Source organism: Erythrolamprus reginae, chromosome 9, assembly GCF_031021105.1.
Source record: "Erythrolamprus reginae isolate rEryReg1 chromosome 9, rEryReg1.hap1, whole genome shotgun sequence".
In the NCBI taxonomy this organism is placed as follows: Eukaryota; Metazoa; Chordata; class Lepidosauria; order Squamata; family Dipsadidae; genus Erythrolamprus; species Erythrolamprus reginae.
The window spans coordinates 23,117,428-23,131,299 of NC_091958.1; the positions used below are offsets into that span (position 1 = coordinate 23,117,428).

Consider the following 13,872-nt stretch of genomic DNA (forward strand, 5'->3'; position numbering starts at 1 on the left):
AACTAACTAACTAACTAACTAACTAACTACTAACTAACTAACTAAATAAATAAATAAATATATAAATAAATAACAAGGGTTTTTTTTAAAAAACACAAAAACTAAATAAATCCATTTACTAGATACATGAATATCATTCTTTTTAAAATAGACATTCACATTGGCTCAAAACTGTTGGGCCTTTAATGCTAAATTAGTTAAAGGTGGTTGTGTAAGCGAATAAAAACTTTGCAGTTCTAAAAAAGAATGTTCAAAATTAGTTTTATTAGAAGTGAAACCAGACACTTCTGATAATAACTAATTTTGAACATTCTTTTTAGAACTGCAAAGTTTTTATTCGTTACACAACCACCTTTAACTAATTTAGCATTAAAGGCCCAACAGTTTTGAGCCCAATGTGAATGTCTATTTTAAAAAGAATGATATTCATGTATCTTGTAAATGGATTTATTTTAGTTTTTGTGTTTTTTAAAAAAAAACCTTGTTATTATTTATTTATTTATTTTATTTATTTAGTTAGTTAGTTAGTTAGTTAGTTAGTTAGTTAGTTAGTTAGTTAGTTAGTTAGTAGTTAGTTAGTTATTAGATTTGTATGCTGCCCTCTCCGTAGACTTGTTGGGTGATATTTTAAAAGCAGGAATTATTCATATTTTTAGTAATTAGCACTGCACACATTCTTTTCGTTATTTCTATTATTGCAGGTGTGATTGTTTAAAACTGTAACAATTATACCACGCAAAACTGGCAGAGTTTTGTCAGTGGTACTGTTTTCTGAAAGTTTCTGCCTGAAGTTTATAAGGAAAGGTTCCTCTCACACATACGTGCTAGTTTGTTCCTGACTTTAGGGGGCAGTGTTCATGCTCTATTTCTAAGCCCAAGAGCCAGCACTGTCTGATGACAATTCCGTGGTCATGTGGCCAGCATGACTAAGATGCCAAAAGGTGCATAGAACACTGTTACCTTCCCACCAAAGTGGTCCCTATTTTTCTACTTGGATTTTTTTACTTACTTTCAAATTGCTAGGCTTGTAATGACATGTAATGAGAGCTCACTCCACTATACTAGGGATTCAAACCACTGAACTGCCGACCTTTCTGATCAATAAAGTCATCGTCTTAGCCACTGAGCCATCGTATCCCCTCTGAAGTTCATAAGTCTAAGTAAAATCTAAGTAAAATCTGCATAGCTTAGAGGTATAAACAAGTCAGGAAGAGGGAGATTGTGATCCCGCTATATAGAGTGCTGGTGTGACCACATTTGGAATACTGTGTTCAGGTTCTGGAGACACTCAGCCTACAAAAGAATATTGACAAAATTGAACGGGTCCAAAGACGGGCTACAAGAATGGTGGAAGGTCTTAAGCAGAACAACGTATCAGGAAAGACTTAATGAACTCAATCTGTATAGTCTGGAGGACAGAAGGGAAAGGGGGGACATGATCGAAACATTTAAATATGTTAAAGGGTTAAATAAGGTCCAGGAGGGAAGTGTTTTTAATAGGAAAAGTGAACACAAGAACAAGGGGGACACAATCTGAAGTTAGTTGGGGGAAAGATCTAAAAGCAACATGAGAAAATATTATTTACTGAAAGAGTAGTAGATCCTTGGAACAAACTTCCAGCAGGACGTGTAGATAAATCCACAGTAACTGAGTTTAAACATGCCTGGGATAAACATAGATGCCATCCTAGAGATAAAATACAGGGAAATAGCATGAGGGCAGACGAGATGGACCAGGAGGGTCTTTTTCTGCCGTCAGACTTCTATGTTTCTATGTTTCTATCCAAGGAGCCGGACACGGTCGGCCTCTCACGGTCCCTCTTTCCTTCCTGCAGGAACAATAACCATGTGCTTTACTGGAGAACCTCAGCCTGGGAGCGTCTACCTCAATCAAACTTGCCTTCTGCGGAATCCAGGCGTTTTTGGCCTCTGGTTTTGCCTCCGAGGGCTCCTTTGGCAGCACCACAAGTTCCACCGCGCTAGAAAAAGGCCCTTCGCCCACTTCGTTGGATGCAGCAAGTTTGATGAGGTAGAGACGCTTCCCAGGCTGAGGGTTCTCCAGTAAAGCCATGGTTATTGTTCCTGCAGGAAGGAAAGAGGGGACCGTGAGAGGCGCGACCCGTGTCCGGCTCCTTGATAGAAACATAGAAACATAGAAGTCTGACGGCAGAAAAAGACCTCCTGGTCCATCTCGTCTGCCCTCATGCTATTTCCTGTATTTTATCTTAGGATGCATCTATGTTTAGTCCCAGCATGTTTAAACTCAGTTACTGGTGGATGTTTATCTACCACGTCTGCTGAAGTTTGTTCCAAGGATCTACTACTCTTTCAGTAAAATATATTTGTCTCATGTTGCTTTTGATCTTTCCCCCAACTAACTTCAGATTGTGTCCCCGTTGTTCTTGTGTTCACTTTCCTATTAAAACACTTCCCTCCTGGACCTTATTTAACCCTTTTAACATATTTAAATGTTTCGATCATGTCCCCCTTTCCTTCTGTCCTCCAGACTATACAGATTTGAGTTCATTAAGTCTTTCCTGATACGTTTTCTGCTTAAGACCTTCCACCATTCTTGGTAGCCCGTCTTTGGACCCGTGTTCTAATTTTGTCCAATATCTTTTTGTAGGGTGAGGTCTCCAGAACTGAACACAGTATTCCAAATGTGGTCTCACCAGCACTCTATATAGCGGGATCACAATCTCCCTCTTCCTGCTTGTTATTACCTCTAGCTATGGCAGGATTTTACTTAGATTTTACTTAGACTTATGAACTTCAGAGGGGATACGATGGCTCAGTGGCTAAGACGATGACTTTATTGATCGAAGAAAGGGTCGGCAGTTCGAGTGGTTTGAATCCTAGTATAGTGGAGTGAGCTCTCATTACATGTCATTACAAGCTAGCAATTTGAAAGTAAGTAAAAAAATCCAAGTAGAAAAATAGGGGACCACTTTGGTGGGAAGGTAACAGTGTTTCTAGTGCACCTTTGGCATTTAGTCATGCTGGCCACATGACCACGGAATTGTCATCAGAGCAGTGCTGGCTCTTGGGCTTAGAATATAGAGATGAACACTGCCCCCTAAAGTCAGGAGCAACTGAGCACTGTATTGTGGTGAGGAGGAACCTTTACCTTATAAACTTCAGGCAGAAACTTTCAGAAAACAGTACACTGACAAAACTCTGCCAGTGTTTGTGGTATAAATTGTTACAGTTTTAAACAATCACACTGCAATAATAGAAATAACGAAAAGAATGTGTGCAGTGCTATTACTAAAAAGTATGAATAATTCCTGCTTTAAAATATCACCCAACAAGTCTACGGAGAGGGGCAGCATACAAATCTAATAACTAACTAACTAACTAACTAACTAACTAACTAACTAACTAACTAACTAACTAACTAACTAAATAAATAAATAAATAAATAAATAAATAACAAGGTTTTTTTTAAAAAACACAAAAACTAAATAAATCCATTTACAAGATACATGAATATCATTCTTTTTAAAATAGACATTCACATTGGGCTCAAAACTGTTGGGCCTTTAATGCTAAATTAGTTAAAGGTGGTTGTGTAACGAATAAAAACTTTGCAGTTCTAAAAAAGAATGTTCAAAATTAGTTTTTATCAGAAGTGTCTGGTTTCACTTCTGTGATTGTTATTCCCCGAAGGGAGTGTCAGAAATTAAGGAAAGCACTGAAGTCTTACCCAGACTTCATCCTTATTCTGTGATTATATCAGAAGATGAAATGCAAGTATGTCTTCATAGTTTTATAAATATTGTGGAAATCAAGATTAACTTTAGGGCCTCCCTGAAAATGTGCTAGAGTGCATATCCTTCATAAAGTCATTGTGTAAATATATACTGTTACATATATATATATATATATTTTGGGTGTGTTGCACTTATATCAGCTACAGTTGCAACATCTTGCCCTCAAATCATGGGATCAACTCTGGAGATATTTGTGGTGAGAAAGGAGGAAATGATTCCTTCATTTAGGACCAGGGATCTCTCACCAAGGCAACTTTCAAGATCTGTGGATTTCAACTCCCAGAATTCCCCCTGCTGGCTGGAGAATTCTGGGAGTTGAAGTCCTCAAAGCTTAAAGCTGCCAAGCTTAAAGTTTGACCCTGAGCTTGTTGATCCAAAGATCAGCAATTTGGTGGAGCTCCCGTTACTTGTCCCAGCTTCTGCCAATCTAGCCGAAAGCACGTAAAAAATGCAAGTAGAAAAATGGGGACCACTTTGGCGGGAAGGTAATAGTGTTCCATACACCTTCTGCAGTTAGTCATGCTCTTCAGCTTTGAAACGGCGATGACCACCGCCCCCTAGAGTTGAGAACAAACTAGCACATACGTGCGAGGGGAACCTTTACCTTTAAACTTCCAACCGATTTCTTAAAGTGATAATTAAATGGGATATTTTGAGTCCCAGGTAAAGACATCTCCCAAATTAGAAGGAGTTACTTAATTAGCAAATAACTAATTCAGAACTTGAGCAACATCCCTGGAAGTGTTTTGTGAATGATTGATCAATTGATTCACTGAATGACAGGTTAAACTGCTTACTTTTCTTACATTTCCCTGGGCAGAACCTGTTCATTAACATATGAAGCTAGCCTGAAACAAACCATTGCACTATTAATAATTCTTGCATCCTTTCCCTGGCAAGTTTCAGCTTGTGCAACAGTCAGTCTGAAAGTTAGTAATGTATTGACAGGTCAACCAAGACCTCGCCTACAAAAAGATATTGATAAAATTGAACGGGTTCAAAGACAGGCTGCAAAAATGGTGGAAGGTCTTAAGCATAAAACGTATCAGGAAAGACTTAATGAACTCAATCTGTACAGTCTGGAGGACAGAAGGGAAAGGGGGGGACATGATCGAAACATTTAAATATGTTCAAGGGTTAAATAAGGTTCAGGAGGGAAGTGTTTTTAACAGGAAAGTGAACACCAGAACAAGGGGGCACAAACTGAGGTTAGTTGGGGGAAAGAACAGAAGGAACGTGGGAAAATATTATTTTACTGAAAGAGTAGTAGATGCATGGAACAAACTTCCAGCAAACCGTGGTTGGTAAATCCACAGTCACTGAATGTAAACATGCCTGGGGATAAACATATATCCATCCTAAGATAAAATACAGGACAGACTAGATGGACCAGGAGGTCTTTTTCTGCCGTCAATCTTCTATGTTTCTAAAGGTTTTTAAACCGCACGGAGATAATGACTTCCTCCTTTCCCTGAGTCTGCGGAGAAGGGCGGCATAGAAATCCAAACAAACAAAATAACTCCGCTGTCTTTGTCCTTGCAGATGAGAACGGAGACTATTTTGAAGCTCTCCAGAAGATGATCGAGGTCATGTACGAAGACTATGGCCAGCCGGTGGTCCTAATTGCCCACAGCATGGGGAACATGTATTCTCTGTACTTCCTCAGCCATCAGCCCCAGGAATGGAAAGACAAATACATCAGGGACTTTATCTCCTTGGGGGCGCCGTGGGGAGGAGTAGCTAAAGCCTTCCGAGTGCTGGCATCAGGTAGGTGGGTTTTAATGGATAGGGGACTCTGGTACACCACTGGATATGTTCCGCATACTTTGGTCCTCAGAGAGTAATCTGGGGAATAATATGTCTTAAATAGCCAAGTTGCCAATCATCTGAATTTTGATCAGGTGACTAAGGGTACTGCAATAGTCATAAGTATAAAAAAATGGTCCTAAGTCACTTTTTTTTAGTTCCATTATAATTTCACACAGTTGCTAAATGAACTGTTGTAAACTGAGGACTATCTGTACTTCAAAGATGGAAATGCCCAGAAACACCCATAAAAAGAAGGCACGTATCTCAAGAAAGCAAAAGTGTTTTTGAGTTCTTGATGGAGTCTGTCATTTTGAGGCGTCACTGATCATTAATCACACATCCAGTGATGCTTTTCCTAATCTTAGAGATGAGGAAATTTAGGTAAGATAATGTGAGATCCTTAGCGCTCCCCAGACTTGGTTGTTTTTCCTTGCAAACTTTTTATTACCACACTAGGCAAACATCATCAGTATGAGATGGTGGGATTTGCTCTCATTTTGTGTACTAATGCCTTGCCCTGTCAGTGTTTTGGGAAACGGTCTCGATAAGATGCTATCAAACATATCTTCAAAACTCATCTGATATATTTATTTATTTATTCAATTTTTATGCCGCCCTTCTCCTATAGACTCAAGGCGGCTTACAACATGTTAGCAATAGCACTTTTTAACAGAGCCAGACTATTGCCCCACAATCCTGGTCCTCATTTTTCCCACCTCGGAAGGATGGAAGGCTGAGTCAACCTTGAGACGGTGATGAGATTTGAACCGCTGACCTTCAGATCTACAGTCAGCTTCAGTGGCCTGCAGTAGAGCACTCTACCCGCTGTGCCACCCCAGGTCTCTCTTCTCAGAAAGAAAATACTGATAGGGATTAGATTAGATTTGGCGGGCCCCCCGGAGATTAGAATTGCCCCCACCCTCCCTGTCTTTCGTAAACTACTCAAGACTCATTTATACCACCAGGCATGGGGGAGTTGAGATATTCCCTCCCCCTAGGCCATTACAAGTTATGCATGGTAAGTTTGTGTGTATGTTTGGTTTTATTATAAGGGTTTTTAGTTGTTTTATTATTGGATTGTCACATGCTGTTTTTATTATTGTTGTTAGCCGCCCCGAGTCTACGGAGAGGGGTGGCATACAAATCCAATAAATAATAATAATAATAATAATAATAATAATAATAATAATAATTATTATTATTATTATTATTATTACCATTTTTGAAGGACAGCCACATTTCTCAGTGTGCTTGTTCTATCAAACTTTTGCATCATTATTTGTTGAGGAACGAGTCCTTATGTAATTTCTTAGGAAATATGCTGCTTAAACTTGAATTCACCTGTTTGTGATCCTCCCAATTCCTAATCTTGTTCCTTGCTTTAATGTCACAGGGGACAACAATCGGATTCCCGTGATCAGCTCCTTCAAGATCAGGGACCAGCAACGGTCCGCCGTTTCCACCAGCTGGCTGCTCCCGTACAATTACACCTGGTCCCCGGAGAAGATCTTCGTCAGCACGCCTTCCGCCAACTACACCATCCGGGATTTCCAGAAGTTCTACGCGGACATCGGTTTCGAAGACGGTTGGCTGATGAGGAAAGCGACAGAAGCTTTGATTTACAGCATGAAGCCCCCCGGCGTGCGCACGCATTGCCTTTACGGCACCAACGTCAGCACCCCGGAGTCCTTCTTCTACGACAGCTTGCCAGATAAAGAGCCGAAGATCTTTTACGGGAACGGAGATGGGACGGTCAACTTAGAAAGCGCCTTACAGTGCCAGAAGTGGATAGATCAGCAGGAACAGAAAGTGTTCCTCTACGAGCTGCCAGGAAGCGAACACATTGAGATGCTCTATGATAACTTAACCATCTCCTACGTTAAAAAGGTCCTTTTTGGCTCGTGACACAGTAGAGCTTCACTTTTTTCCTCCCTACCCTAACTGGGAAGCACAAAAGAATGTTTTGGACCTCGAATTTTTTTAAAAAGCTGCTGCTGTTCCCTTTTCCCCCCCGGCTTACCGAATCTTGTTGGAAATCTTGTTGTAAATCAATTTTAAGGGTTACTTGTTTCCTAGAGCAATGTTTCCCAACCTTGGCCACTTGAAGATATCTGGACTTCAACTCCCAGAATTCCCCAGCCAGCATTCGCTGGCTGGGGAATTCTGGGAGTTGAAGTCCAAATACCTTCAAGTCGCCAAGGTTGGGAAACACTGTCCTAGAGTAACATGGGTAGCAGGCCTGACAAAATGCACAGGTGCCACATCTCGGTGCCCACCTATGTGAAGGCTGTGTGCCACTTCTCTGGGATGCAGTGAACGTTTCTCTTTCTCTTTATTTATTGAGCTAGAAATGTCAAGGAGAGGACCTCAGGATACGTCCTCACCCGAAAGATCACCAAGGCTCTGGGTTGTTGTTGTTGTTGCCAATATGAACCTGGGAACTGCGAAGCCCCCTGCAAAGGGGGGGGGGGTTTGACCTAGACAGGCATGGGATTTTTAACCTTAGATTGGCCTCACCAGCCCTGGTGTGAAACTGTTCTCGAAGGACAACGCTGGAGCTTCACGAAGTTTTCCAAACAATAAGACGGGCGTATTAATTTGATTCCTACTTGACAAGACGAAGGCCAAAGGGGTTCGCTATCAAATGATTTTTCACATTATCTTTTAAAATTGATCCAGATCAATTTTTTAAAAAAATCAGGCGTGTTTAATGTCCATACAGGATCATACAGGTGACATTAAAGGCAACGCAGCATACGTAAACTAGGGCCTCGAACAAGTAAAGTTTGCAACACGTTTGGACAGAAATAAACAGGTGTGTGACTCCCCAACCCAGTCTAAGCTGCCGCTTCTTCAGCTTCCTCCTCAAACGCCTCCTCTTCCTCAGATGTCGCATCCTGGCACTGCTGGTATTCGGAAACCAGGCCGTTCAGGTTGCTCTCGGCCTCCGTGAGCTCCATCTCTTCCATACCCTCCCCAGCAGGAAAGCCTCGTGGCAGAACCTGGCTGTGAACTGCTCCAAGATGTCCCTGGATGGCGTTGCCGTTGTCAATGAAGGTGGCTGAGATCTTAAGACCACGAGGAAGGATGTCACATTCGGCGGTCTTCACATTATTGGGGTTCCACTCCACATAGTAGCTGCTACTCTTGCTCTGGACATTCAGCACCTGCTCATCCACCTCCTCCCTTGACAGGCGCCCACGGGAAAGTGCCGCAACCCTGAGGTTGCGCCCATGGTGGGGGGGTGGCAGGCTGCCATCATGTTCTTGGCATCAATTAATCCAGATCAGTTACAGCAGCTGTGACTTCAATACTTGACGGCTTTCAATATGGTCAAAAAGGCCAATGTTGAGATAGGAACTTATTTTAGCCAGTTACTTTGAGATCTGGAGTGATTCTCTAACAACCTGTTTTTGACGTGAGATATTAATCCTACTATTTTTGCTGTTGCACATGTTGCCATTGGGGTGTTGTTTTAAGTCCGTTTCAGTAGCATCTTCCCCAAATCCTGATGTACGCTCCCTACAGTATGGACATCTGGTTTTTTTTCTTCTGGTGTTTCTCCTGGTGGTGTCAATTCTCTATCCTATTCCTTTGACTATAGCATCATGCATAAAGGTAAAAATAACAATAGAAGGGCATCGCTCACAACTACAACAAGCCCTTTGAAGAAACCACACCTAAAATTACCTGGGGCTGGAGAAGACCAATGTTTCAAAGGCTGCCTTTTGGGTATTTGTAGCTACCCTAGAAGACCCTGTAGACATCTGATCGATAGCAATCCAGCAGTAAAATAAACCTGAGTCTCTTTACCACAGGGGTCCCCCAAACCTGGCAATTTTAAGACCTGTGGACTTCAAACTTGCATAAGTCTCCATCCAGCCATCCTGGTTGGGGAATTCTGGGAGTTGAAGTCCACAAGTGGCCAAAGTTGCATTCCTGCTTTACAGGAAAGCAAAGCCCAGTGCTGGTTTTGGTTTGTGTCGTCGTCCAGTTCCACCCAGAGTTTCCTTGTCCGTTGAATGTAGTTGTTGGGCATTTGAATGCTAAATTGGATCATTTCCAATCCATGGTTTCGTAGAATGCCAAATCTTGATATGTGTGCCAAACCTCCCAAATGGGATATCAGACAAATCTGCAACTTTCAAAAACTTGATGTCATGCCAGGTCTTCTCTGACCAAAACGTGGAGTTTGAAGACTCCTTGAGCCTTCAATGGTATTGTTCCCAATTCTAAGACTTTGGCCTGAAGAGCTTTGGAATTTGGAATCTGCCCAAAACACCTGCTCCATCCCTAACATGTAATATGTTTGTGCCTTTTCATCACCGTCCTCATCCATTCCCTCCCCCTCCCATTGTAAAGTTTTGTGCTGTTCAGTTCATTATGTTTTAGGAGAGATTTGCAAGCCGATTGTCTGAAAAGGGATCAAGGTTTAACTAACCCATCCTATTATCCAAGTCAAGGAAAGCTTTTTAGTATCAAATTTGGGTTGACTTTCTTGGTTCAATCATGCCCGTGCTTTGTCGAAAAAGGTTACTGACCCTCGGGGCGGACCAGCTTACAACTCCTCCAACGTTCGACCACTTTCTTCTGTGAGAAGAACTCCGCAAAGTCCACGCCTCTGGACATTGTCAGGAAATTTCTCTTTTAATAATAAGAGTTATAATTGCTAGCTCTTCGGGATCCCCATGCAACCTGAAAGGCCTTGATTAGAGGGTGAGACGTTTCATAGGAATCATGGCACCGTGTCTAGCCTACACTTAAAGCCTCAAGATACCATTAAGTGGCAGGTGAAGCTCTGGGGCCCAAGTGTATTTTTGTAAGCGCCTTTTAAGGGCAGGTCCTTCGTTTGGCCTCGATAGCAGATTCTGCTGAGCTTGTTGGTGTTGAGAATGGGATATGAAAGAGCTTGGAAGAGCGATATGAAATCCCTTCAGTGTTTGACTCTCTGAGATTGTTTACAAGATGCGTGGCGCAGGAAGCGAGCATCTAAGCAGAGGCCCCAAATGTGCAAATGGCCACCACTAATCTCAGTTGATGCTTAAATCCCAATATTAATCCAGGGATTGCACACATGCCCATAGAGCAGGGTTGTCAAATTCTGCTTCATTGAGGGCCGCATCAGGGTCATGTTTGGCCTTGGGGTGGGGGGCCAGGGGGCATAGCCAGCTTGATGGTCACTTGTATCAGGGCACCTGTGGCAGCCTGAACGCTTGGCCAGCAAAAATGGACTCACGAGCTCCGTTTTTGGCTGCAACGGCCTCCTGCAACCCTTTGCTAGCGAAAACGGAGCTCGGGAGGGCAACCCGCAGCCCTCGCAATTTCCATTTTTGCTGGCACAAGCGCTGTGGGCTCGTCCTTCACTTTCCAGGGAGACCCCCATGGGCCAAATCTGAGCATCCTGTGGGCCAGATTCGGGCCCCGGGCCCTGAGTATTGGCAACCCTCCCATAGAGGAAATTGGTTGCTGCTTGACCAAGCGACACTTCTGTGTGTGCCTCAATCCAATTTAATCGTGCTGTCAGAATTTTCCCCCGCTGATCCTTGATCCACATAGGCTAGGGCTGTCCGGACTTGGCCACTTTTAATGCCTCTGGATTTCAACTCCCAGAATTTCCCTGCGTGCTGGCTGGGGAATTCTGGAAGTTGAAGTCCACAGGTCTTAAAGGTGGCCGTGGTTGGCCACTCCCAATTTAGGCCACCTTCTACCCTGCCAAGAAAGTGACAGTTTTCATATCAATGTTTGTATCCACTTGCTAAGCTGTCAAATAGGATTAGGCAAAACTTCCTTAGCTATCTTGGTGCTTCTATAAGTGGTGGTTGTTTTATTTCTTCTTTCAAGAAATAAATGTGGTGCCTTTTGGGTGTCAACGCCTGAAAATTCATCCTTGGGCCATTTGTGGTCGGTCTTACTCAGACAATCCACAGTTTATACATGTGGCCATCCAAGATCAATTAAATTAAATCCTTACCACTTAATATTGTGAATTACGTTGGCTTGTAACCCCTAAGTAGATTCCAACTTGCCCCCTGTCTTAATTTATCTATGAGTCATGGCCACAGTAGTGGGTTAGTTTTGCAAAATTTGCTTTTCCGAACCAAGTGTTAGCAGCCACAGTGGCTTTTTAATAGCTTATGGAATTAAGTACTCGGAGTCACGTTTTCACTGGCTAAAGGTGATTTTGGTGGAAGGGGTGCATTTCTTGGTTTTATTGGTTACCAAGAGTGTCTGAGGGTTGCGTTCTCTCACCAGGCTCAAAGTACGTCTCGCAAATCACAAGTGCTTATAAACAGTTTTTATTCCACACAGGTATTTGGCTTTCTGAAAACCCAAATAGTTTCTGAGGACCAAATATAAATACTGAGATTATATATATATATAATCCAGCATCTGTATGTATGTGTGAGTGTGTGTGTGTTTATAGATTGTGTGTGTGTGTACATATACACATGTATGTATGCACATGTATGAATGTGTATAGCTGTGCAGATGCTAAATGGGAGTTGAGCCCTTTAAGGTGGTACTGCTGCAGCAAAGTTTAAAGGTCCCTCACGTAAGAAGCAATAAGTGCAAATTGAGAGAGCTCCTGCTAGTAAGCCCGTTTGTGTTTGGGTGTGTTGAGCCCCTCGAGAGTTTCAGAGGCAGAATAACCATGCTGCTCTTCGGCTTAACAGTATTTTGTACAGAACACTGTCTGCCAAGGCTCCTTGTTTTTATAAACCGTTTCTTTGTGTGTATGAACGGGTAGATTTTGTTTTGTTTTTTCACATTTGTCGTATTTTAATAACTTAATAAAAGTCGATGAAGTGCTACAGATAACCGCAATGTGTTTTGATTTTCAAAGATAACTTCAGAACTGTCCGTGGAAGAAGACTGTTGTGTGGGGTGCAAAAGGGAGCGTCACTGAGCTGTTACGGCTTTCTTGTGTTTGGGTCTAAGAGCAGTGGTTTGCCACCTTTTGGGGGGCCACGCCCCATCTACGCCTCTCTAAAACCCACATATAATTAATAATAATAATAATTTATTATATTGTATGCCGCCCCTCTCTGAAGACTCGGGGTGGTTCACAACAAGTCCTATTATTAAAAATAGTTTAAAACCCTTATAATAAAATAATCACACAATCCAATCAAACCATACACCAACCTTGAGAATTGGGGGGTGTCTCAATTTCCTCATGCCTGGTGGCAAACATGAGTTTTTAATAACTTATGAAAGGGGAGGAGGGGGGGCAATCCTAATCTCTGGGGGGAGTTGGTTCCAGAGGGCCGGGGCTGCCACAGAGAAGGCTCTTCCCCTGGGTCCCGCATTGTTTAGTCGACGGGACTCGGAGAAGGCCAACTGTGAGACCTAATGGGCCACTGGGATTCGTGCTGCAGAAGGCAGTCTCGGAGGTATTCTGGTCCAATGCCATGTAGGGCTTTATAGGTCATAACCAACACTTTGAATTGTGACTGGAAATTGATCGGCAGCCAGTGCAGGCCGCGTTGATGATACATGGGCATATATGGGGAGGCCCATGATTGCTCTCGCGGCCGCATTCTGCATCATCTGAAGTTTCCGAACACTCTTCAAAGGTAGCCCCATGTAGAGAGCATTGCAGTAGTCGAACTGCATATATTTCTTACTATTCAAAACTGCATATATTTCTTATTATTCAAAAAGTGAACTCCTACTCACCTGGAGGAAGCCTAAAAGGCCATTAACTTGGTTTAAACAAAGTTCCAATTACGCTCATTAAAAATCAAATTGCCCCCCCCCCCCCCGAGGTGTGGGCCAGACGGGGGTTCCTACTTGCTGCTGCTACTGGTGCGATTCGCATATAGCTCTGGGTGACCAGTGGATGGGCGCATGATTCCCGGTGAAATTTTGCTTCCTGCGTACCCGTAAGGAACCCAATACTGGTGTGAGCCCCACGTTGGGAACGACTTGTTTGAAATAAACATGAATGGTCTGGGTCTAGAACCGAAGTCTTCAAACTTGGTAACTTTAAGATATGTGGACTTCAACTCCCAGAATTCTAAGAGTTGCACAAGTCTTAAAAAGTTGCCAAGTTTTGGTCTACAGTAGTGATGGCGAACCTTTTTTCCCTTGGGTGCCGACAGGGCCTATGCGCACCCTGTCGTGCATCCACAAGTGCCCACACCCGTAATTTAATGCCCCCCGGGCAGGGCGGAAACAGCTACCCCTGCCCCCTCGGAGGACCTCTGGAGGCCAGAGATGTCCTATTTCCCAACTTCTATGTTGCCATAGAAACATAGAAGACTGACGGCAGAAAAAGACCTCATGG

General features: G+C 42.9%; 2 protein-coding genes across 3 annotated transcripts in view; one reads left to right on the forward strand and one right to left on the reverse strand.

The window, feature by feature from the left end:
* Positions 1-12,401, forward strand: part of PLA2G15 (phospholipase A2 group XV) — a 46,408-nt gene extending 34,007 nt beyond the window's left edge. Inside the window, exons 5-6 of one of the 2 annotated variants that reach the window (XM_070760468.1) lie at positions 5,316-5,540; positions 6,976-12,401. In XM_070760468.1, the coding sequence (XP_070616569.1) occupies positions 5,316-5,540; positions 6,976-7,487 (737 nt within the window). In that variant the 3' untranslated portion in view covers positions 7,488-12,401. The remainder of the gene's footprint in view (positions 1-5,315; positions 5,541-6,975) is intronic. The other variant, XM_070760470.1, reaches the window with a different exon arrangement.
* LOC139172499 (tubulin beta chain-like) lies at positions 8,420-8,859 on the reverse strand (the record flags this gene model as incomplete). The annotated part of the gene is given in 4 exon segments (XM_070761648.1): positions 8,420-8,562; positions 8,565-8,611; positions 8,613-8,827; positions 8,830-8,859. Coding segments are annotated over 4 exon segments (435 nt in total), but the record flags the coding sequence as incomplete, so codon positions are not given.
* Positions 12,402-13,872: the final 1,471 nt, after the last annotated feature.